Source organism: Drosophila novamexicana, unplaced genomic scaffold, assembly GCF_003285875.2.
Source record: "Drosophila novamexicana strain 15010-1031.04,08,12 unplaced genomic scaffold, DnovRS2.1 tig00001222-arrow-arrow-pilon, whole genome shotgun sequence".
Lineage (NCBI taxonomy): Eukaryota > Metazoa > Arthropoda > Insecta > Diptera > Drosophilidae > Drosophila > Drosophila novamexicana.
In genome coordinates this window covers 298,847-323,474 of record NW_020824845.1, presented here as the reverse complement: position 1 = coordinate 323,474, position 24,628 = coordinate 298,847, and the positions used below count along the sequence as shown (strand labels likewise).

At 41.2% G+C, this 24,628-nt stretch overlaps 2 protein-coding genes across 2 annotated transcripts; both read left to right on the top strand.

The window, feature by feature from the left end:
* The first annotated feature begins 381 nt into the window (after positions 1-381).
* Positions 382-14,438, top strand: LOC115766730 (apolipophorins). Its single transcript, XM_030710690.1, has 8 exons — positions 382-471; positions 674-773; positions 3,127-3,156; positions 3,225-10,393; positions 10,459-10,679; positions 10,924-13,042; positions 13,751-13,871; positions 13,937-14,438. The coding sequence occupies exons 2-8, from the start codon at positions 707-709 to the stop codon at positions 14,257-14,259; spliced, it is 10,050 nt and encodes a 3,349-aa protein (XP_030566550.1). The 5' UTR covers positions 382-471; positions 674-706; the 3' UTR covers positions 14,260-14,438.
* Positions 14,439-17,127: 2,689 nt separating this feature from the next.
* On the top strand, positions 17,128-23,104 carry LOC115766774. The gene is made up of 9 exons (XM_030710786.1): positions 17,128-17,507; positions 17,592-18,042; positions 18,896-19,164; positions 19,232-19,285; positions 19,989-20,271; positions 20,343-20,633; positions 20,710-20,767; positions 21,119-21,239; positions 22,816-23,104. The coding sequence occupies exons 1-9, from the start codon at positions 17,301-17,303 to the stop codon at positions 22,945-22,947; spliced, it is 1,866 nt and encodes a 621-aa protein (XP_030566646.1). The 5' UTR covers positions 17,128-17,300; the 3' UTR covers positions 22,948-23,104.
* The last annotated feature ends 1,524 nt before the right edge of the window (positions 23,105-24,628 follow it).

Sequence of the window (24,628 nt, the reverse complement as noted above, 5' to 3'; positions counted from 1 at the left end):
CACACACATACAGTGGAGATAAAGTAGCTGAGCAGGGGTCGAATGCGTTAAATCCTCTTCTGATAATGGAAAATGCTCAGAAGGCAGCGCACCCTTCAATGCTTCAAACTGATATTTCAATGCATGAGAGCAACCTGACCGTGAGAGCACAGACAAAAATGACACCCAAGTGGGGACACGCTCATCAAGAATATCGTTTAGCAACTAATACATGCATACAAACACACATAGGCAAGCACAAGCACGAACACTTCTACAGTTCTATGTAGATATTATACTATAAACAGATACGTATTTGTACGCAGAGGCAAGGCGATGTATTTAAATTGTGTTCTAGCGGAAAATGCGGCTTAATTCGAAGTCAGTTGTCGTCGGGTCCATATCGATTCGGTTGTTTGTCGAGTTGTGTGCGTGTTTCTCTGAACTTAGTTCAGTAAAAGGAATTGCAGTATAAATTTCCGTGTATAAAAGGTACAGAATCCTTCCTATTTCGTGTTACACAATGCAATAAAAAAAAAACACCAAAAAAATTAAAAACAAGTACATAAGTGCAACATAATGTACATACGGATGATATTCTCCCAAAATATTACACATTTAAAAAAAAAAAACGCATACACATATACGAATAAATTACTAATGCAATGTGCAATGATCCATTCATTTTCTGTAGGCTTACCCAAAGGGGGCCGGTACAGTTAAAAGGATGGCTATTCCTGTTAACACTTGTGGTATCCTGATTCTTCTGCTATTGGCAACTACAGTTAACTCTGGTATGTACACACGCAAACATATTTCGGGTGCTCTAATTGTATACGCCCGACTGTGGAATACACTGTATCAGTCATTCGAACAGCCATTCTTGACAAAACTTCGCTGTTGACAGTTCGGTCTATATGGAATTTCTAGAACTGAAAAGTGGGATACAAAAGTCGAAATTACTATACAAGAAAATAAATACATTTTATTTTTATACCCTGAACCCATTAACAATGGGTATAAGGGTATATTGTATTTGTGCGAAAGCCAAATGTATGTAACATGCAGAAGGAAGCATCTCCGACCCCATAAAGTATATATATTCTTGATCAGCATCAATAGCCGAGTCGATCTAGCCATGTCCGTCTGTCTGTCCGTCCGTCCGTCCGTATGTATGAGCCAAAGGATCTCAGAACCTATAAGAGCTAGAGCCACCAAACATGATATGTTGCTTCTAGAATATTATAGATATTTCAAGTATCTTTCATTTCATACCTATCGCCACCTCCCCGCTACCACCCCAGAGCTATAAATCAAGTTAATAACCCAACTTTTATTGCCAACCTATTTAAACCATGCAATTGATTTTTTCAGAATACACAAATATTCTATGGTACAATAAGATATACTGTAGAAAATTTCATAAAGATCGGTTAAGAAAAACCAAAGTTATATGCAACTGTGCAATTGAATGGGGCAGCAGCTTTAAGAATTTCTGTATACATGTACACACACACGTTCATGCGCGTCTGCTTCGCATTCTAATAGCATGGTAATTGCATCTTTTTTTTGTAATGTTATTTTAGTTCCTTTTTATCATAAGTATTTAATTGTTGGTGTGGCTGCTGAGTAGAGGCATAGCAAGTGGTGCGGTCTGTCGCGAGTTCGAGCCCTACCGGGGAAAGTATTATTATTTTTTTTTTTTTGCTGGTGTGGCTGTTGAGTAGAGTCGACAGTAAGTAATGCGGTCAGCTGCAAATTCGAGCCCTGCCAAGAGATTTATTTGGTGTTGGAATAAGAGGGTTCAGGGTATCCCCTAGTCGGGAGCTCCCGACTAGAACCTCTTACTTGTTAAAATTTGTATAGGCTCGAAAACTATAAATATGGAAAGAAAACTATAAATTTATAAAAGTGAGGTAATACGTAAAAAGTGACATACACTTAACCGGAGATACTGTACAAGAAAATAAATTCTACATTTTATTTTTTAAATAAATAAATATCGAAAGAAAACTTTAAATTCGGTCAGAGCTTCTAGCTTCTATATCTTCTGAGATCGACGCGTACATTCAAATCGACAGATACATTTTACACATTTTGAATAGATACAGTAGATGTGCGTTATGTAGCTGTACTTATCCACACAATGGAGTACTTATGCAATCAGTTCATTTTCGAGCAATTGTCCCTATGCGAGCTACTTATATGATGTGGTGCTATATGATGTGGATAAATTAAGCATAAGCATAACACAGAAATACAATTGTACTATTGTATCAATTATTGTAGGGTATACAAATATTGTATTGAAATAATCGCGTTTTATTGAAATTAATTGAAGTGCCCGTTTTCCGCCTGCAGCAGGAATCACATTTGTTCAGGCAAGATATATATAAGTACATATAAGAAAAGAACATTTATGTATATAAATGCACATGCAAAAAGTTATTTGATTTAAATGTGAATATTTATTCAGAGCACATATTATCACCATTTCGAATAAAGTCGAAATAAGAAAGTTCTAATGAAAACGAGAGAAAACGGCCTATTTTCGAGGCAAAATTATATTACCGTCTGCAAGGGTATAAAAAACACATCCACACTTTTTACAGTCGATCTATCGATTTTCAAATCTGTATATAAGAACTTAATGAATATGTGTTTTAACGAATTGTACAATTTTACCCGCAACAGTGGAAATTGGGCGGAAAATCTGTAACCATTTTACTATCGGTTTGAAACTTATTTTCAAAGATCTGTTAGAGAATTAATTTGATACATTTTTCGCAAAGCTCACCGCTCTTGGATGAAAAGTGTGGGTCAAAGGTTAATTTTCGGCCTCAAGATTCTCAACACACGACCAACATGGGCGGAGGCCGTTGATTCCAACATAAATTCCTTATTCGATGCGCTATTAAAAAAAATTTTAATAAATAGAAGATGATTCCACGGACGTGGAAATGTAATATCTAAAATTCTTAGCAATTCGAAGCTAATCACGAAGGTATTTCCCATGTTGGACCAAAGGAAGACGAAGGCAGCTCGGCGCTTGGTTGGGCGTATATTCTAGTAGAGCACTCTTTGAAATTTGATTATTTCTCTTTGGGTGCAGGCCGTAAATTAATATTATTTATTTATTGATTGCAGATGGTAGTTGCAATAAAGGATGTCCTCGACGTAAGTAAATCTATCGGAAGCTGACTTTTTTTTCGGGCAATAACAATGATTTTTTTATAACGTAACAGCCGATAATGGTCTACTGAAATATACGCCTGGTAACTTTTATGAGTACGCATTTGACAGCATCTTAACAGTCGGATTGAGTTCGGGCGTTGTCAACGAAGCGGATGACACCAGCCTCAAAGTAACTGGCTCGGCCAAGATCTTTGCCAATGGCAACTGCGGCTACACACTGCAGGTCGGCGCCGTTAAGGTTATTAACACCAAAGAATCGATTGAGAAAAAGATACTGACCAACATCCAGAAGCCGGTGCACTTCACACTGGCCAATGGCCAGCTGGACGCACAGATTTGCACCGATGCCAGCGATACCGAGTATTCGCTTAACATTAAGCGTGGCATTATATCGCTTTTGCAATCGGAAACCGGAACCGATGTGACGAATGAGGTGGATGTATTCGGCCAGTGTCCAACGCACACCTCAACCTCAAAGTCTGGCAATGTCGAGACCGTGACCAAGGTGCGCGACCTGAACAGCTGCGCTCATCGAGAGCAACTCACCAGCGGCCTGTTGTCCGGGATTGTCAATGAGAAGGCTGGCGTTAAGTCGACTGCAATCTTTCAGTCCGACTACAATAAGGAATCGAAAATTGAACGTGGTGTTGTCCAAAATGTTCAGTTAGTGGAGCTGTATAAATTCGCGGGCACAACAAAGGGTGTAACGGATATCACTGCCAAGGTTGTCACCACACTGAAACTACAAAATCCTGCCGGTACAGCAGCGAATGCGCCGGCTACTGGTTCGAGTCCAGCCAGCATTATTTTTCAAAAGTCCGAAACTTATGCGACGAAAAATATTGCTGCTCTCAAGTCGGCACTCGCCGAACTTGTCGACCTAACCGGTGATTATGTCAAAAAGGATAGCGCCAAGAAATTCGTTGAGCTAATACGCCTTTTGCGACAATCTGATGCGGAAACCTTGCTGGAGCTGTCGGCCATTCCGCATCCCAACAAGGTGTTGGCTCGCAAGGTCTACCTGGACGCACTATTCCGCACAAATACAGCTGAATCGGCCAGAGCTATACTAAAGCAGCTCAATAAATTCGAAGTAAAGGAGAAAATCCTTGCTATATTGTCGCTCAACCTAGTCGAGACGGTGGACAAGGAAACACTCAATCAAGCGTCTGCCCAACTGTCGCCCAATGCACCAAAGGAGATCTATTTGGCTGTGGGCAGCCTCGTGGCCAAGTATTGCAACAAAAATGGCTGCAAATCCGGCGATATTGAGGCGATTTCTAAAAAGTTTGTCGATGGTCTTAAGAGCTGTAAGCCCAATTCCAAGAAGGAAGAGGAACGTATAGTGTACATTCTGAAGGGCATTGGCAATGCGAAAAATTTTGCCAATAATGTTCCACAAGCACTGAACGAGTGCGTCTCTCCCGGCCGCTCCAATCGCATACGTGTCGCTGCTCTGCAGGCGGTCTCAACCCTCGGCTGCAATGGAGCCTTAGGGTCTAAGGCTGTCGACCTGCTTAAGGATCACAATGAAGATTCCGAGTTGCGCATTGAAGCCTACCTGGCAGCCATTAGCTGTCCAACTGCCGATTTAGCCAACCAGATTTCCGAAATGGTTAACACGGAGAAGGTTTATCAGGTTGGTGGCTTTATTGAATCCAATCTGAGAGCCATACGCGATTCAACGGACGCGACACGTGAGCAGCAAAGATACTACTTAGGCAACATTCGCGTGACCAAGCAGTTCCCGAAAGACTATAGAAGATATAGCTTTAACAACGAGCTCTCCTATAAACTGGACGCATTGGGCTTGAGCGCCAGCTCAGATTACAAGCTCATCTATTCGCAGCATGGATTTTTGCCACGCTCAACGCGTTTTAATGTGACTACGGAAATCTTTGGGCATAATTTCAATGTGTTTGAAGCAAACGTACGACAAGAGAACCTTGAGAATCTTCTGGAATATTATTTGGGACCCAAGGGTTTGCTGAACAAAGACTTTGATGAGATTGTCAAACTGATTGAGGTGGGCAACGGTGCCGGAAATGGAGCTGGTGGCCGCGCCAGACGCTCCATTGTCGACGATGCCGCCAAGACGGCCAAAAAGTACAAAACCTATGGCAGTAATAACGAACAGGACCTGAACTTGGATCTGTCGCTAAAACTGTTCGGCTCCGAGCTGGCATTTTTGAGTCTGGGCGACAATATTCCAACCACCTTGGAGGACATTATCAAGCACTTCTCGGAAGCATTTGACAAGGCCAAAAAGGAATTGACCTCATTCGAGAAACAGTTCTCCAGCCATCATCTCTTCCTCGACTCAGAGCTTACCTATCCAACCGGCCTAGGCGTGCCACTGGAGCTGGCAGCCCAGGGCTTTGCGGCTAACAAAATTGATTTTGCGGTTAACATCGATGTCAACGCAATTTTGGAACAGAATTGGCAAAGAGCCAAATACCGTTTGAAATTTGTGCCAAGCGTTGATGTTAATGTAAATGTTCAACTTGGCTTCAATACCCAGGTGCTTGCCACGGGCCTTCGGGTTGTGTCGAGCGCACATTCAGCAACTGGCAGCGATGTGTCCGTTTCTTTGATCAAGGATGGCGATGGCTTCAATGTCAACGTGGAGCTGCCACGCGAAAAGCTGGAGCTCATTAATGTGCAGTTGAACACGGAGTTTTTCGTTGCCGAACAGGACAAGCCCATCAAATCCATTCCCCTAAAGGCCGGCAAGAAACAGAAGACTGCCAAACCAACCGAGCTGTGCTTTAATCAGCTGGATGTGATTGGTTTAAACGTCTGCTTGGTCAGTTCAACCAGTCTGAGCGATATTGGAGCTGGCGGCGGCAAGGGAAATTCACTCGTTGATGAGGTTCATCTTTCCCGTCCATTCACATTTGCTGTCTACCTGACAACCGAGCGTAAATTTAACCTCAAGGGTACGCACTCAACTCTTCCATCGGGCAGCAATCAGTGGAAACTACAGTATAGTACGCCCGGCTCCAAGGTTTCCCATGATACCAGCTTGGCCCTTGAGCTCGGTACCAAACCCAAAACATATGGTCGCCTAACACTGGATAGTCCCCAGTATCATCTGGGCGTGGAAGCTGGCATTACCAATGACGCTCAGGAGTTGGTCCTATACGGTCAATATGAACAGGATAAAACAATTAAGAAGAGCAAAATTGGTTTTGCCAAAAATGGTAATGAGTACAAGCCGATTATTGAGATCCAGGATAAAAACGGTGTCTCGAATAACATCAACGGCTACCAGGTCGACGGCAAGATCGTGTTACAAAAAACGGGGGAGAAACAGGCGCGTTACAATTTTCAGAATTTCCAAATCTCGAGCCGCAACAACGATCGTTTCGTGATCAACGGTTGGATCGATATCGGACCGACCTCGCTCAGCACCGAAGTGCGTATTGCGCCCAACCAGGAATCGTTCCTGGTGAAGAGCAACTTTAAACTGGACAATGGCCAGTATGCGGCCGGTGTGTTTGTCAATGACGAACGTGCTCCGGAGAATGTATACGGTGGCTCGGCACAGCTAACGCTTGGCGAAAAGGTGTATGCCCTGCAGCTGACCGGCAAGGCTGTGGCCTGGTCCATCAAGAGCAACACAGAGCTGGAGTACGTGAATACCGAGAATTCCAATAACCTGCGTTCGGGCAAATTTTCGCAAGATCTGAGCGTTGAGCACAAGAACAAGCCGGTTGGCTCGGTGACAGTCGAGTCCACGTTCGATGTGAACAAATTCCAATTCGATGTTGAGGCAACACGCGACCAAAAGTCCGCTACGCTCAATGTTAAATATCAATCCAATCAGCGTTCCGTGCACGACTACGAACTGAAGGCAAATGCGAAACTGAACAAGCATTCCATTGACCTCGTCTCCAAGTGTGATGTCAGTGGTAATATATTCATCATAGACAATGTCCTGACAACCAGCTGGGGCAGCTCGTTGACGGCCAAGGGTGAGCTGGGACAGCGCTACTCGGCACAGGATGTGCACATCGATCTGCAGGGCAGTGCACAGCTAACGGCCAAGGAGAAGCCCGTACAATGGATACTCAAGGTGCTCGGCACGCCGGAGAAAACCAACAGCGAACTGCGCATCAGTCGCGACAACGCTGAATTATTTAAGTTGACCAGTGAGTCGCAACATCCGCAGGATAAGATCGCCGCAGCCAAGGTGAATGTGATTGTCAAGAATTTGCTAACGGCCAAAGGTGATTTTAAGATAACCAAAAATGGCAAAGGTGAGCTAACGGCCACCGTTGAGACCCAAAAGACTGAGCCAAAGCATAAGCTAGAACTTGACGCCAAATTCCACGTGCAGGCGCCAAAATATGATCTGGACGCGAGTCTAACACTGGACGGCAATAAGAAAGTGCAACTGAAAACGGAAAACACCATCGATAAACTGAAGTTTAGCACCAAAAATGTGTTCGAGGCGAATGATAAAAAGTACGCATTCGATGCGAGCGGAGCTCTAAAAGGCGAATGGCGTACAAATGGCGATGTCCAGGGCACGTTCACGCTCACCTGTCCGGAGGGACACATTCTCGATGGCAGCATCAATCGCCATGTGACGGCAAATCCCAAAACCCATCTAATTCAGGGCAATATGGATGTGCTGTTTAACTACCAGGAGTCGGGCAAGAAACGTTCGCTAGCTTTTAAGGGGAAGCTGGATCGTTGGAATGTCAAAACGAAGGAACTTTCGGTTAACGGTCAAATAATCTATACACCCGACAATGGACAAAAGTCCGAGCTCAACTATCGTGGACAATATCTGCTGAAGGGCAAAAACAATGCAGTCGAACTTGTCGTTTCCGCACAAAGTCCCCTGTGGAGCCAACCCTTTGAGTTATCCTTCACGAGCGATGAGTCCAGCAAGCAGGAAGCGGTTCAGATGTCCGTCAAATTGGGTGATAGGTTAATAGTCAACGCGAATGGTAAATACGATGCGGGTGAGGCAACTGTGCCCGCCAGCTATGAGCTGCAAGTCAAGCTGCAATCGCCCAAGTCTGAGTTCAAAAACTGGGAGGCTAGCAGCCAGGGCAAGTGGTTGAAGCAAACGGACAGCCAAGGTGCCTATGATGTGGAATTTGCACTGTATACCAAATCGGGAAATGGGCAATTCACCAATATCAATTCCGTATGGAAGGGTACAGCGAAACAGGGCACTTACACCTTTGATGCACAGAACAATAATCTAAAAGCTCCGATCAAATTTAATGGCAGCTATCAGAACGAGAAGTCGGGCAGTTTGACGGAAGGAAATGCTAGCGGCTCGCAAAAGTACGCTTTCCAGGCACAATATGCCGAGAAATATATTAAAACAAATGCGGATATTAATTACGGCGGAGCCGACACAGCTGCCATCCATTACACACTGGACACCAGCTACGAGTCTGCTAAGAATATCGAGATATCTGTACGCCAGGACAAGGCTGTCGAGGGTAGCAGCTCGCTTAGCGCTCAGTTGAAGCAGGCAGACAAGTCCTACGGGCTGGACACCAAATTGTATAGGTCAACGCATAAGAAGGGACTGGATCTGCGTGTCACGCTGCCCACGCAGCAGCCCATAGTTGTGGTTGCCATTGCGGAAGTCCTGGGCGAGCGTAAGGCTAAGCTCAGGGTCGACCTGGATAATGTGTTGGACTTGGATATCAAATTGAGCGCTGAGGCCTCGTATACTAGTATTGATGATTTCTACATTGTTGGCAACTGGAATTCCAAGAAATTGAAGCTAGACAACTATGCTCTGGATGTAAAGGGCCAGGGCAAGACCATCAAGGTCAACCTTAAGAGTGCACAGAGCACGATAATTGCAGGCACAGCCACATACAGTTTGAAGAAGGAGCAGAACAAGGCAATAATTGAGGGCCAAGGACAGGTGCAATACCAGGGTAAAACGCATAACGGCAATTTCAAACTTGTCCGTCAAACCTTCGACCTGAACTCCGACAAGGAAGTCGGCTTTGCGTACACAATCAATGGCAATGTTGGCCCCAAGAACGGTGTCGCAACGATTAAAGTAACCAACAAGGAATTCAACACCAAGCTGTCCATCTGTGAGGAGAAGAAGCAATGTGTCAACATCCAGCTGCAGTCCACAGTGAGCGCAAACGATGAACAACTGGACGCCGTGCAGCATAATGTGCTCATCCTGGTCGACCTACGCGAGCTCGGCTATCCCTACGAGTTGGAGTTCAAGTCCAAGCACACACGTCAGGGCTTCAAGTACCAATACAATCTGGACGGTCATATTATATCGAGCAACAATCTCAAGTATCAGCTCACGGCCAATTTCCTGCCCGCCGGCTCAAACGTTCAACTGTCGCTGCCAAAGCGGCAAATTGTGTTCGAGACCGTTCAGCAAGTGCCCAAGGATGGCCAATTCTTTGGTCATTACGAGCAGTCCGCGGCCTTCTATATCGACAAGCTGCAGCGTCCGAATGATGTGGCACGCGTCTCGGCCGTGCTGGACTTATCGGGCGTGGAACAGGTCGCCCTCAATGCCAAGGGTCAACTGAAGGTTGAACATCCAACGATACGACCTCTGAGCATTACGGGCAGCCTGGACGGCAACCGTGATCAGCGCATTCTCAACAGCGAGTTGATATTCGATATATTCCGCAGTTCCGAACATAAGCTGATTGCAAAGAATCAAATTCGTAATATTCACGCGGCAAACGGTTTCAATATTACATCGAACCAACAAATCCGTTCCTCCGGCTTGCGCATTCAATACGAACTAAACACGCATGCTGCTGTGAACACGGAGACAACGGATTTCAGTGCCAGCACCGAGCTGCAGGGCAGCACAGGTGACCAGAAGGCTGGTGCCTATCTGTTTGGCAACAAGAATCGTGTCGAGATTTCGGTGAACGCGCTAAATGATCAAGTACTTCATGTGGCCGGCGACTTTGATCTGCAGAAGCGTATTGCGAAAATCAACTCGAAACTGCAAGTTTTCGAACAGAAACCCTTGGAAGTCTTTAGCGAGATTCAGCCAACGTGGGCCAAGGTCACAGTTAAGCGACAAAACCTTATTGATGCCAGTGCCGAGGTCAAGCTGGGTAAAGAGTTCAAGTTCGATGTGATAGGCGCCGGCAAACCCATATACAATGGACGCATAGCTCTTGATCCCGCCAACTTCCTGCAAACCAACTACAAAACAAATGAGGCCGACGTCTCCGCGTTCCTGGTAGGCAAATTATTAAAATAACCTATCTATAAACCTCTATTAAACATCTATTTGATTTATTACAGAGCACTGTTGAGACGGAACTTAAGAAAGAAACGGACTCGGTAACCGAAAATTTGAAAAAGCGTTTCGATAAGGTCTATCAGGAGCTTAAAGAGAATCTTAAATTGGCCTCTGAAAGTGGCCCAGATTTTACAAAACTAAAGAACGCCTACGAGGATCAAGTGAAAGCAATAATCAAAGAACTCGAAAACGATCCCACTTTGAAACCAATTATCGATGCTGCGTAAGTATATGAGATGAACTGTATTTAATATCTTCAGTTGATAATTGATGATCGAAGATAATCGAAAGATAATTCGAATTTAGAATGAGTTTTTATCAAGAAGTCAAAAAGAGATCCTAGTCGACCAACTGATCAAATGGTATCCTATACCCTGATTAGAAGACTCTGATTTTATACTTCGAATATATAGTATGAAGTATTAAAGTGCCACGTAAGATATTTAAATTCATTATTTCTTTTTTAGACGAACCGTCATTGAGAAAATAAGCAAAGTAATCGACGAAGTTATAAAGACGACATCCGAAAAGTATGAGAAAGTGCACAAGGCATTTGTTGAGCTCGGTGAAAAGTTGAAGGATCTGTGGGAGAACTCAGTGCTAAAGGCATGGGAACAGTTGGTCGTAGCCACGACAAAGGTGCTTGGACAACTGCGTGTCGAGCTTCTCAATATCTGGACAAAGGCATTCAAGGAACTGATTGCTTGGCTGGAGAAATACGGCCCCGCATTGAAGAACTACGGGAAGGCGATAAACGAGGCGCTGAAACCCTTGCAAGAAGCGGCCCAGGAACTGATAAAGGTCGTCGTGAATGCGGCTGAAGAAATAATCAACGAAGTTAAGGAATACGTGGCCAAGCTGCCAACATTTGAAAGCCTACGCAACGAGCTGACAACCAAGGTCAAACAGCTTAAGCTTGTCGAGCGCACATTGGAGCTGCTCAACAATATATTCGAGCAATTAAATATTTTACCGCAAACACCTGAGGTTACCGAGCTGTTGCAAAAGCTTCACGAATATCTCGAGTCCAAACTGAAACAGTTGCCCGTCAATGAGGAGAAGTCACTGGACGAGCTCTCAAAGTTGTTGTGGAAGGCTGTGCGTTCAGTTTGGGCGGCCGTCAAGAGCAATACGCCCGTTGGCCGCGTTCCATTCGCCGACTCGCAGGATTGGCTAAGTTTCTGGCCCAGTTCGTTGGATGCCTTGGCCAGGTTGCCGGTGGCGCTGTCGTTCCGTTCGAGTGCGATCAACTTTTTGTTGAACGAGAACTGGGAGGGCATATTCAGCAAGAATTGGTTGCAATCTTGGCTCTTCTTCCACGACTTCGAGCTGCACGGCCACATTGTGGATGGCCAGCATGTGTTCAGTTTCGATGGCCAGACGTACGCCTATCCCGGCAATTGCAAATATATTCTGGCCCAGGACAGCGTCGACAAAAACTTTACGGTCATCGCGCAGCTCAACAATGGCAAACTGAAGGGCATCACACTGATTGATCGCGACGGCAACTATATGGAGGTGAGCGATACGGCTGCACTTAAGGTGAACGGCAAACCCGTCGAGTATCCGCAACATTTGCCTGGCATCCATGGCTGGCGACGCTTCTATACGGTCTACCTGCACTCGGAGTACGGCGTGCAGATCGTTTGCACGACGGACCTCAAGGTTTGCCATGTCAATGTCAACGGATTTTACACAAGCAAAACTCGTGGCCTCCTCGGAAATGGTAACGCCGAGCCCTACGACGACTATCTGCTAATCGATGGAACGCTAGCCAGCGACTCCGCGGCCTTGGGCAACGAGTATGGTGTGGGTAAATGCAATCCCGTGGCATTCGATAAGGCCCAGCTGGAGAGCCCGACGCGCAATGAGATATGCAGCGAGATCTTTGGCATCGAATCACCGCTGGCCCTCCATTACTTGACATTGGACTCTAGGCCCTATCGCCTTGCGTGCGATATTGCCGTGCTGAATATACCCGAAAAGGATAAGGAATCGGTTGCCTGCACCTTTGCCTTGGCATATGGCTCGGCGCTGAAGTTACAACACAAATGGGTATTGTTGCCAACGCGCTGTCTCAAGTGTTCCGGTGCGCCAGGTCAGCGTGACTTCGGCGAGGAATTCACCGTGAAGACGCCAACCAACAAGGCAGATGTTGTCTTTGTGGTCGATATTAATGTAACGCCCAGTGTTTTGGCCAATTTGGTTGCGCCCGCAATAACCGATTTACGCGAATCGCTCAAGACACGTGGATTCTCCGATGTTCAAGTGGGTGTGATCGCATTTGATGAGAACAAGCGTTACCCGGCCCTGTTGACGAGTGACAACGGTAAAATCAACTACAAAGGAAACGTGGCCAATGTTCAACTGAATGGGCCAAAGAACTTCTGCGAAAATTGTGTCGAGCAAATTATCACGGAAAAGCGATTACTGGACATCTACAATACGCTCGAGCGTTTTGTTAAGACCATTGTTCCGCAATCAGATGAAAAGGCATTCCAATTGGCTCTAGATTATCCGTTCCGTGCCGGCGCAGCCAAAAGCATTGTTGGCGTTCGCAGCAATTCCCTTCAGTACAACAACTGGGTAAGCGTCTATTGCATTTACAATGCGTGCGTTTACATTAGAGCCTGCCAAACTATCGATAGGCACCCCGATCGATACTTTCAATAGTTTCAGTGCTATCGTGACTTAACAAAGCAACGAAATAACATGCATAACAAAATGTGCTATTTTAGGAAAACCAAGCTTAAACGCCGGCATAGACATAAAGTATACAAGAACTCTTTCTTACCCATCATTCTATAGAGGTATTTGATTAACTGGGCTGCTATATTTTATTTCAATCGCATAATATAATTCGTAAATGCCATGTTTGGTTAAAGCAACACGCTTTAATTAAGCTAACGGGATTTTTGCTAATATTTACTATGGCAGCTATTTGATATTTATGCTCTGATTGTGATAAAACTGTGCACTTTGCGCAACTAGTAAATGTCGATTTGGTCAAGGTATCTTCGAAAAGCAAAAACGTTTTGTATAATTTTGGATTTCGTCTATCAGCTGCTCTAATGAAATGTTCAGTGTGCCCAGACTGCGAGCTGTTCAAATATTTTTAAAAAGGCGCAAAAGAGGCTGTCATGTCAACTGATTTATATTTGCTCTCGCGATCACCAAATTATTTATATTAGGGATTAAATTAGCCTTTGCCTTGGCAGCTCTAATATAAACGTTAGGTTAACATTTTTACCTTTTAACACATTACAAATATTAATTTTATTCGTATTCCTGCAGTTGAAGTTCGTTCGAGCCCAAATAACAGGATCCGTGACCAAATTCGATGGGGCTCTTCTTCACTTAATAGCGCCTATAAAGGGACTTGCACTGGAGGGTGTTCCATCGGAAAAGCTAGTTGGTAAGAGCAATTAATGGGTTCAGAAGTTGAAAGCATATACATTAACATACTCGTCCACAATCTAGGTTTTAATGCGCGTTTGGTGGCCACCTTAGATGGCAAGGATAACAAGAAGCGCACCAAATTGCAATTCGAGAACGACATGGGCATTGATTTTGTGCTCAACAACGGCGGTTGGGCATTCGACACACAAAACTTCGATAAGCTCAAAGCTGCTGACCAAAAGAAGGTGCTCAACCAGGTCACATCCTCCATTGCAGACACCCTATTTAAAACCGAAACGGTCAGCGATTGTCGCTGTTTGCCCGTCCATGGATTGCACGGTCAGCACAAGTGTGTCATAAAGTCGTCTAGCTTTGTGCCGAATAAGAAGCCTAAAGCCGCATAAAGCTGTACATGGAAAATATACAATATTATTTCTTAACTGCAATTTTGACCATATGTTTAGATTGTAAAAGAAAAACAAGAACTTCTCAAATAAGTCATTAAAACAAGTTTGTGTTAAACGAAATGCATTTTTGTATACTGCCTTTTATAACCTTAGAACAATAAATACAGAAATTATTCATGAATATATTTACCTTATTGCGAGGCAAACGCTAGCAACAGCATATACCTTTATACCCATTTTTAATGGGTTCAGGGTATAAAAACTGTACAATTAGTAAAATTTTAAATTATAACTTAAAATTACCTCTTACCTTCGTTGCCTTATCATCTGTCTATGGTAATGATACTTTCATATTTTCATAACATCGATAAGTCGCAAAAAACACGATTATTCGGGGCGAATACCAATTTTTTTTTTTTTTAATGTCACATTCTTGAAAAGTGTATGAAATGTGATCTCCTATGGGAAAACGCACACATTTCCAGAAAAAAAATGTGACATTCGCAAAAAATTTAAGAAATGTTGACAGTGAAAAATGGCTATACGAATGGAATTTGTAAATTTTTTACCGCCAGTAGAGAACACGCATAATTTTCATTCGTTTAACTTTGGCTCATTCAAACAAGTAGAGCCTAGATTTACCAATATTAATGCCAATCTTCGTATTACCGTGAATGTGTAAATATAAAAATGCAATACAAAATAATTAATTAATAAGCTTTAAAGAAAGAATTCTTTTAACTGGTTTTTGCTTATATTTATAAATATACTCATGATATACAAGTATCCGTAAAAGCAAAATACCTGGTGTAGGTATATTAAATTCATATCTCTGTAAATTTCATTGGCGCCAAACTTTTCGATCGCGCTCCAGGGCAACGCTGTAAGCAGTGTTGCAAATCATCTGAAGCCCACACAAATTTAATTTTGGTTGGTGTTCGCTTTGGGGAATTAAATCAAACAAATTTAAATCGATGAAGATAATAACGAACGTTGATCCCTGTTCAGTCATCATCATGTAACAGAAAATGTCCGTTTCCGGACCTAAGACTAAATAAAAGAAGAATTCACCAGCTAGCGATTACCGCTGGTCCCGCTCAAAACGTGTTTAAACGCATATAATGTAACGGACAGCTGATAAGTCCTACCATTTATTTCTTGATAAAATGTAGTGCTCTTGTGGCAACGTGTACAATCACTAACCATACAATGTATAGACATACCAAATGGCACCAGCCAACCCCCAATGGTACCTGCGACCATTTTAGTGTGCCCATACAGAGTAAGACTGCTGAGAGTGGCAGCCGAACGCCGGCCTCAAAAGCCGGACGTTCAGTATGAAGCCGCATCTCGCTCAGCGCACAACGTCGCGCTTGAATGAAACAGGTGGATGGCACTTGTCGCTGGTTTGCACTTTGATATGGAAAAAATGCAAGTAATCTTTTATTGGCATTATTATAATCTTAGGTTAAAGGGTTTTATTACAGGCAATTAACGATCAGAATGTATATCATGCGTCTGGATCCATACCATTTTCATTGCCTTTTTATACATTTGTTTCTTTTGCGGCTGCAAGCCCACCGCAGGCATGCCAAAAAAACAAAGACCTTGCCAGTCGCCCAAATTTACGCACCCATTGATAAAAATATTTCTGCCTCGCGACAAACTCTTGATCAGCACATTCACACACATTTGTGAGTGTGTGTATGTATGTGTGTAGAGCTCGAAATTCACAAATGCCAAAAACTTCAAATTTTGTCAAATTTGCATCGGGCAGGCAGGCAGGCAACCAACACGCACACAAGCGCAGTAATGCTCCCATCCATATAGAAAAGTGTGTTAGTGTGCGTGGTTGGCCGACCCAAAAAGTAATCAAGCACACATGCCAGCGATCAGGTACCCTTACCCCTACAAGAAGCATGGAAAATAGTAATTTTGCACATGAACAGGCCAAACCCTTTTATAATTTCACACAACTGCTTACTTGAAAAAGTGTGCGTCAATTTTTATTCATTTCTTAAATTCTTCGACAAGCCGACGGTGATTACCCTTGCAGAAATACGACTTAGATATTTTTGTATTTTAAGCAAAAAAGGGCCCTACAGTAAACAGAAAATAAATATAAATATTTAATTTAGGCTAATTAATTGTGTATAAAATAAAATTTGATAAAATTCTTCTCATCATGCCTGACTGGACGAAGAAATACATGATAGAGCATTTAAATGTGGGTGCCTATTGCTACCATATGCACAAAAGGCACACAATTGAAGAAATAACCTCTGGCTCGCGACAAACGCCGCGATCTACTTGTGCGCACATCCACACAACACAAACATAGGAATGTTTGTAGATCTCGTGGAGGGAGAAAGAGATGGACGCAAGTGCGTAAAGCAATGAGCGATGCACATGCATACACACATATGCTTTTGGGCTGTAAGGATTTAAAAATGGCATACATACATATATTAAGAAAACGCATCATCACGCGCGACGCTGTGCGCTGAGCGAGATGCGGCTTCATACTGAACGTTCGGCTTTTGAGGCCGGCGTTCGGTTGCCACTCTCAGCAGTCCTACTCTGTCTGGACACACTAAAATGGTCGCAAATAACATTGAGGTCGCCTTTCGATTTTTCTTGTTTCGATAAAAAGTGCTATTTGGTATGTCTATACATTGTATGGTTAGTGGTACAATTCTAATCAGCTTTAAATGGTATCGATATAACAACCTTATTTAGACTATCGTATAAAAAGCTACATTGAAAAATCAATATAATTTGTGACTTGTCATCGATAGTCGGACAAAAATCATAGCGATAGCCCTTACATGCATTACCCGAAAATAATGCAACGATAATTGCTGTCAATGTTCACACATCCCTAATTGTGTTGTGTATTTATAAATCAATTATTTTCCGCAATCGTTGAAGATGAACTACTAACTGTGCGATGGAAAGTCGTTTAACAGATTAGTGTGTCTTTATAAAATAACAAAATATTCGTCAGTTTGCAATTGATAGGGCGAGGAGACGACACAATGAATTCCATAGAAGAGCAATTAAAGCAACTAACAATATTGAACAGGAGGTGTGACGATGGACTTGTAAGGACCGGAAAAGTAGCAGCTTTAGTTGACAACTTACAACAGAAAGCTGAGTCTGCACAGAATGCCACTCTCAGCAAATCGAAGACGGCACCATCCATTCCACCAAAGCCATTGAAGAAAACAAATGAAATGCCTCAGGTAAAGACATCCACGGCCAAGCCCAACTCATTTATGTTGTTTATTCTAATTGAGGATATTTTTTGTTTTTTTTTTTTGTTTTAGGTACCCCTCAGCAAACAAGTTATGGATACCCGAGAACCGCTTTTTTCCCAGCCTTTGCTCAGCTTGGAATTGTCAAAAACCAAAGGAACCGAAGGCGGCGGCAACCTTTTGCGCAGGCAGCCAGCCATATATTCAGGACTCGGCGGCGATAAACCTAGCAACAGCCAAACCACTTTGGATAACCCGGCCGTATTGGAGCAGCAACTGGAAGCTTTGGCGTATCACAAACAGCAAATGGAAAGGAAAGGACTGTTGGGATCGCAGACTCAGGTCACAGATCCCATTCAAAGCATTCCGAAGCTTTCTTCCACGTCATTGAGTGGCCATCATTTCGGAAGCCCAATTGCTTCAATTTATAGCAATTTGCCAGCTGCTCGCGAGATTCCAACCAACGAGCCAAAAGCTGCATTCATGCATTTATCCATGCAACTACAAAATTGTCCACAAAAGGGTGAGTTAGCACATTAAGTTCTTATAATGATTACCCGCTTCTTGAAGCGTCCATCTTTACGCCCTATCAAGCAAAATTAACATATCTTAAATACGGCATCAAATTAAACTCGCTTCCAAGGACGTTAATAATTTTAAAAAATGGATATTAGGTTTCAATCAACAAATTGCCTCAAATTTATGCACCTTTTTATTTTTATCTTTAATTTAAAATTTTCCCAGAATCTTTTAAGCACCCATCTTTCGTCTGGGGGAATTTTCATAATCACGTTCTCGTTTATATGCAACTAGTATTTCCCATGTTTTTCGCTTCAAATGTTTTCTATAAATTTCCCTAGCATTCGGCTCGCGGGAACTTTACATCCAGGCTTAAATAAAAAAAGAGCTGAAGTTCACGTTTTCCCATTCATTCAAGTTCAACTATTTAGGTTATTTTTTAAATATATTTTATTTTAAATATGGCAAAACCAAAGTATGGTAAATTTTTCTTACGATTTTTACAGTGTCTGGCGATATATAAAAGATCGCTGAAATGTAGAAATTAAGTTTTTGTGTAGATTTTCAAATAAGTTCTGTACATTCAATTTATGACCTTTATTTTCCATCAGAGTATTTTAGAAAAATGTGAGAAACACAACTCAAATTAATTTTCCTAAAGATATTTGTCTTTAGTCTTCGCTCATTCAACCCTTGGCCCAAATTCTCGATCTAAGAGGGGTGAATTTTGACGAAAGTTAGAAAATGATTTTAAAGCCATTTTGTACGAGATAAATAGATATTGCCGACAGTTACATGGACTAAGCTATTGATACTTATTACAAATAAACAAATTATTAAGCAAATTGTCCTTACAGATTCAAATATGGTTGATGTTGTTTCGCCGAATGCGTCTGTGCCCAAAATGCTCTCCGTTTGGACAAAATCAATGTTAGACAAGGAGCCAGAAGAAGACCTACCACCACCCCCAAGTCCGGTGAGCTCTTCCTATAGCGAGCTCCGACGAGCAAGCGATGTCTTTAGCAAAGCGGCGAATTTCAAAGAAAATCCAAATAAAAAGGCCGCACCTGCAATTTCACGCGCAAATTATACCAATCATTATGCTACACAGAACGCAAATCTCAAGGTAAACTATCATCGCTTAAAATTTAGAGAATATAATAATTAAGCAAAGTGTTTTTTGTATATTTAAGGGCTATCAAAACAAAACGTGTGCGGACTATTTTGGCTATGGTGCATTATCCCAGGTAGCTGCGCGGAAGCATACCCATACTCTATCCTTATAGGATACTATACCCCATATACCTTGTATATCCTTGATAAATAACAACAGCCGGAAAACGCGAGTGAAAATTAATAAAAAAAAAAGGCTCCAATTTCGTCAAAAGGAAGACATGCAGGAAACAGCCATAAAAATAACATTGCTTGCAGCGATCCAAAATAAATGCCTCTCGGAGCTTTAATTTTTAGCTTGAGTGAATCTTGCAAAGATTATCCGCGAAACGAGCTGCTCACTCGAGGACTGTAAGGAGAATCGACGCGGGTCAAGATCTATTTTGCAGATCCGGGCAAAAGCATATATTTTAAGGACGAGCGCATTCCGCTGCTGGAGATCGGAGATCGGTCGGATGCTGGCGCAAAAATCAACTAAACGAATAAGCAGGATATTCATTTGACTTTTGCTTTTGGAAACAAGGAAACTCGAAACTGTTGCGTAAACCATTTGAAATAATTTGTGGCAACGTCTATATAACTATCTTTCGATGGCAAAGGAATTGTTGGAGTAGAAAAACGTGGACGCAGCAAACGATATTCAAACATAAAGACCAAAAAGATATATATTATTTTTCAATTGCGTTTTAATTAGTTAACGGGCTTGAAAGCTTTAAAAAATTATTATCTAATATATAATGGATTTAAAATTTGTTTCGTTGTTTATTTTTTTTGTAGAGCTCTTCTACATATGACTCGATATATGAGCCCATTAACCCACGCCCACCCAGCGACATGTCGTCACGTGCTAATTGCAATACTTATGCTACGTACGTAAATCAGAGCAACACGCCCGTTGGTTCCGGCAGTAGCAATAGCATGTTGGTAGCGAGTGAATCAAATACTCATCTGTACTCCAATGGCGAGGCGAGAGCTGAACATAATGCAAGTAATATGGGCGAGAACATGAAGCAATATCATTTGGCCTCGATTGATACTACAAGTGAGGTGGAGAGCTACGGTTAGTAAATTATTTAATTAACTTTGTAACGCGTCAAGACTAATACCATTTGTTTTTTGTGTGTTTGACAGGACGTTGCTTTAAATGTGGCGAACGCGTCCTGGGCGAGAGCAGCGGCTGCACGGCCATGGATCAGATTTATCACATTTCGTGTTTCACTTGCACCGAATGCCAAATCAATTTGCAGGGAAAACCATTTTATGCTCTGGAAGGGCAGCCGTTTTGCGAACACGATTACCTGCAGACGCTGGAAAAATGTTCGGTTTGCTTGAAACCAATTTTGGAGCGCATTCTGAGGGCAACCGGCAAGCCCTATCATCCCCAATGCTTCACTTGTGTTGTATGCGGAAATAGTTTGGATGGTGGGAAATGTTAATTTCTAATTTTTTGTATTTTGTATTTTAATGATGTTTAATTATTTTGTTCTTCGCTTTGCAGCCATTCCGTTCACAGTCGATGCCACCAATCAAAATTACTGCATTGCCGATTTCCATAAGTGCGTTAGAGACAAAGACAATATGAACACTAAGATGAGTGAGAGCAATTTATCTAGCCTGACTTTTCATCTGGCTTTTCCCACTTGACGACTGGCTTTTCGCTCTCCAAAGCCAGACGAACGAATGTGGAAGTCGCGGCTTGTTGGTGAGCCGAGGCCGAAGCTGAGAGTAAATTTTATTTTTAGCATTGAAACTGATTTCGTTTTTGTTTGTCAATTTTCAAAAAATCAAGCTGCATAGTAACATTTTGTTGTATGGCGTTACTCATCTTATTGTTTATATTGTCTTTGGTTAAGCCATATCGTTCAAAAGTATATATGTTAAATGCAATAAAACGTATTTGAATTTAGGAAATTTGCGCCTCGGTGCTGTGTCTGCCAAGAACCAATTATGCCGGAAGCGGGCCAAGAGGAAACTGTGCGCGTTGTCGCTCTGGATCGTAGCTTTCACCTGGATTGCTATAAATGCGAGGTAAGCTTATAGAAAATACGTTACTAAAAATATTGTACTTAAAGTTCAAATATAATCAAACACAGAAATCTCAATCGTCATCTTATCAATCTGATGTATGTACCTGTACCTAGTTCCGATTGGTTTGTTGTTTTTTATAAAAAATGTTTTATTAACTAATAAGACAGCACTATGTGCTTATGGGGCATTGGTCCTACGCACATAAATCTAGACGTTAAATTCACATTAGGTCTTTAGGCAAGATGTATTTGTATTTTTGAGGTTTCTTTTTTTTCCGGCGGAGCATTCTTTTCGTCTACCTTTGCTTTTCCAATTGTTGTGATTCGCCTGCACAACATAACCTAGACTATATAGATGAGGTAGGCCAACTCTATGCCCGATTTTACTCCAAAACTTTTGAGGCTTAGTTGCAAAAATCTTTTTATTACTGTTTAAAATTTTCTTTATCTGATTTTGAAAGAGTCAATAACATAAAAAGGGTTAGTTGTTTCTTGTTTTTTTAGTTAAACTTGTACTCAAATAAAATGTATAAAACGGGTATATTGTTTTTGTGCAAATGTATATAACAGGCATGAGGAACTATCTTCTCGACCTCATAAAGTATATATATTCTTCAGCAGCATCAATAGCTAAGTCGATTACGAGTTCGAATTCGTATTGGGATGATGGGTTTAGGCTGTTACGAGTTCGAGTTCTTATAGGAAGAAAAGTTTTTATTTTTTTCATTATATGCTTATGCAAACGAGGTCGTAGCGCGAGTTGCATTTGGTGTTGATAGAAGAGAGTTTAAGGTATCTTCTAGTTGGGAGCTCCCGACTAGACCCTCTTGTTTTATTTATTATTATTTATTAAAGCTTTAATGTAGTACTAATCCCTTATTTAAAATATTAATTGAAACACCTTCACCTGCTCGATTATTTTTGTCTTATCGCAAGGACTTATTTGTGACCTGTGCATTTAAGCACATTCATTTGTCAATTTGTAAATGTGTGTTGTGCATTTTTGTTTGTGCGCTTCTTCTAGTATTTACCGATCCGTGTGTTAACCGCCCGTTTTCTTTTCATCTCCCATAATCTATATAAATAGATTTCACTCTGTTTTTTTTTTCAGCCGCTTGTTTGTGCTATATATGCTCTTAATAATTTCTCTTCGCTGCGTTTTGTACGCTAACGATAATCTATAAATAGATTACACTCTCTGAGTTTTTTGTTCAGCTCTTCGCTACGTTTTGTACGCAAGCGTTTGCCCTTAAAATGCAATCCCGGTGTGCGTATTCCGTCCGTATTACAGAAGATTTCTGATAATTAATCTTCCCTCTTTAATTAACCGTTGAATAATGGTTGGTGTAACAATTATTCGTATGGTTATTACGGACGAAATATCAGTTCCATTTAAAGTAGTCTGTCTCGGAAAACTCTACAAAGAATCATCCGTCCGTCTAAAAACCTAGAACATAAATCTTCTATTTGAAGCATCTGTACACACATTAAGCTACTTAACCTATACTATTCATTATAATAATATTGACTGTATAAATAAGAACTCAGCTTATATATTCTTTATTTCTTTTAACCAGGACTGTTCCCTCCTGTTGTCCTCTGAGGCTGATGGTCGGGGCTGTTATCCATTGGATGATCATGTGCTGTGCAAAAGCTGTAATGCTCGACGCGTTCAGGTCTTAACAAATCGCATGACGTCGGAACTCTAAATTCGATTAAATATTTAATTTAATATCTATATTGAGCAAAGTATTTACATTCTGACTAAACTAACTTAAAGGATGTCAAACTTATTTATGTTAGTTGTGCTGATCGAAAGTTGCATTCTATAATTTATAAAATAAAGCGAAATCATAAATAACCTAACATGGTTTTAATAAAAAAAAATAAACTGAAAAATAAATATAGTAAAAGAGATTCGATAAAGTATTAATATAATTTCTTTCCGCAAAGTGCAAAGCGTCTTCAATGAATTATTTGGTGAATCTTTCAATATGTGTTTTATGATAAGGAACAATATAATATAGATAATGGATGTAAATATCGGTCAATAGAGTTCTGTATAATCGAGAACATGCGAAATGAGAGCAGGAAATACACATATTGTTGATGTTCTGCCTCTGTCTCAGTCTCCTCCTCGAGTAGATTAAGAAGCAAAGTACGTACCGTCAAAAAGTTCGGGGGAGTCCAAACAGTGAAATTTTTTCGAAATTCATCCTTAATTCGATATCCCCAGCTCTTATTAGGCCCGATATAAAGTCAACAAACGTAATTTAAAAATCGATACCTATATTTATTAGTTAACTAATATTATTTATTTATTTATTATTTATTTCATGATAAAGGATAATATAAGAATTATCCTTAATATAGGACTAGTCCCTAACATTTTCAAATATGCATATGATTTATTTTATTTCTAATATTGGTTTGTCGTAATATCTATTTAAGGCTCTCGAATTTACATGAATTTTTAATTTTTTTTTTACAGAGAACAAGGTTTTAGGAAATACAAAATATAAATAAATATAAATTGTAAAAAAAATTAATAGTCCGAGCGATCCCTGTGGTAACCCCCGATCGATAAGAAGTTCCCCTGAAATACATTTATTAAATGTGCATTCTCTAGAACAGAGCTCATATACGGATTGTATAAGGTTTTCAGCGCCAGTTTATATCACAAATTTCTATCTATCGTTTATCTATTTTCCAATTGCCTTTAGAGTTTTCCTAGTCTGCCTGGTTGAAATCGCACTTTTCGCATTTTTTTTGTGAATCCAACTATTTGTATTGTTCATTATTCAATATTCATTGATAGGTACAAATGTATTATATAAATGTTTAATATTCATTTGAAGGCTTTAACTTAGCAAAGTCTATACACATAGAATTTTTATACTTAACTCATGGTCGGTTTGGTAAAAAGTCTATAACGAAGCTTGTTAATATATTAGAGTCTCAAAGAAATGCTATTAATATTTATTAAAATTTTTCATATATATATTCTATATGTATATATATTCTGGATCAGCATATTTAGTGCATGCCGAGCTAATATAGACTACACGGGTATACAATTTTCGGTGTGCCGTACTTTCTAGATTTTTATACATGGTAATTCATATACTGTCAATCATTTTATATGGAACTAAATGTAGACCATAAGCAGATTAAGAGTTTAGTTGTTGACTAGTTGAATCCCATCCGAACTATAGGAGCTTGATTAGGTTACCTGCAGTTCACCTTTAATTTGAAGACTGCAGACTGCAGACTGTAGACTGGAGACTGGAGACAAGCGCAGACCGTTGTAGAATTTGAGCAGGAGAGTCCATTATAACATAATATAACAGATATTATAACTGAATAGGTTGAGAATAAAGTAGCCAACAC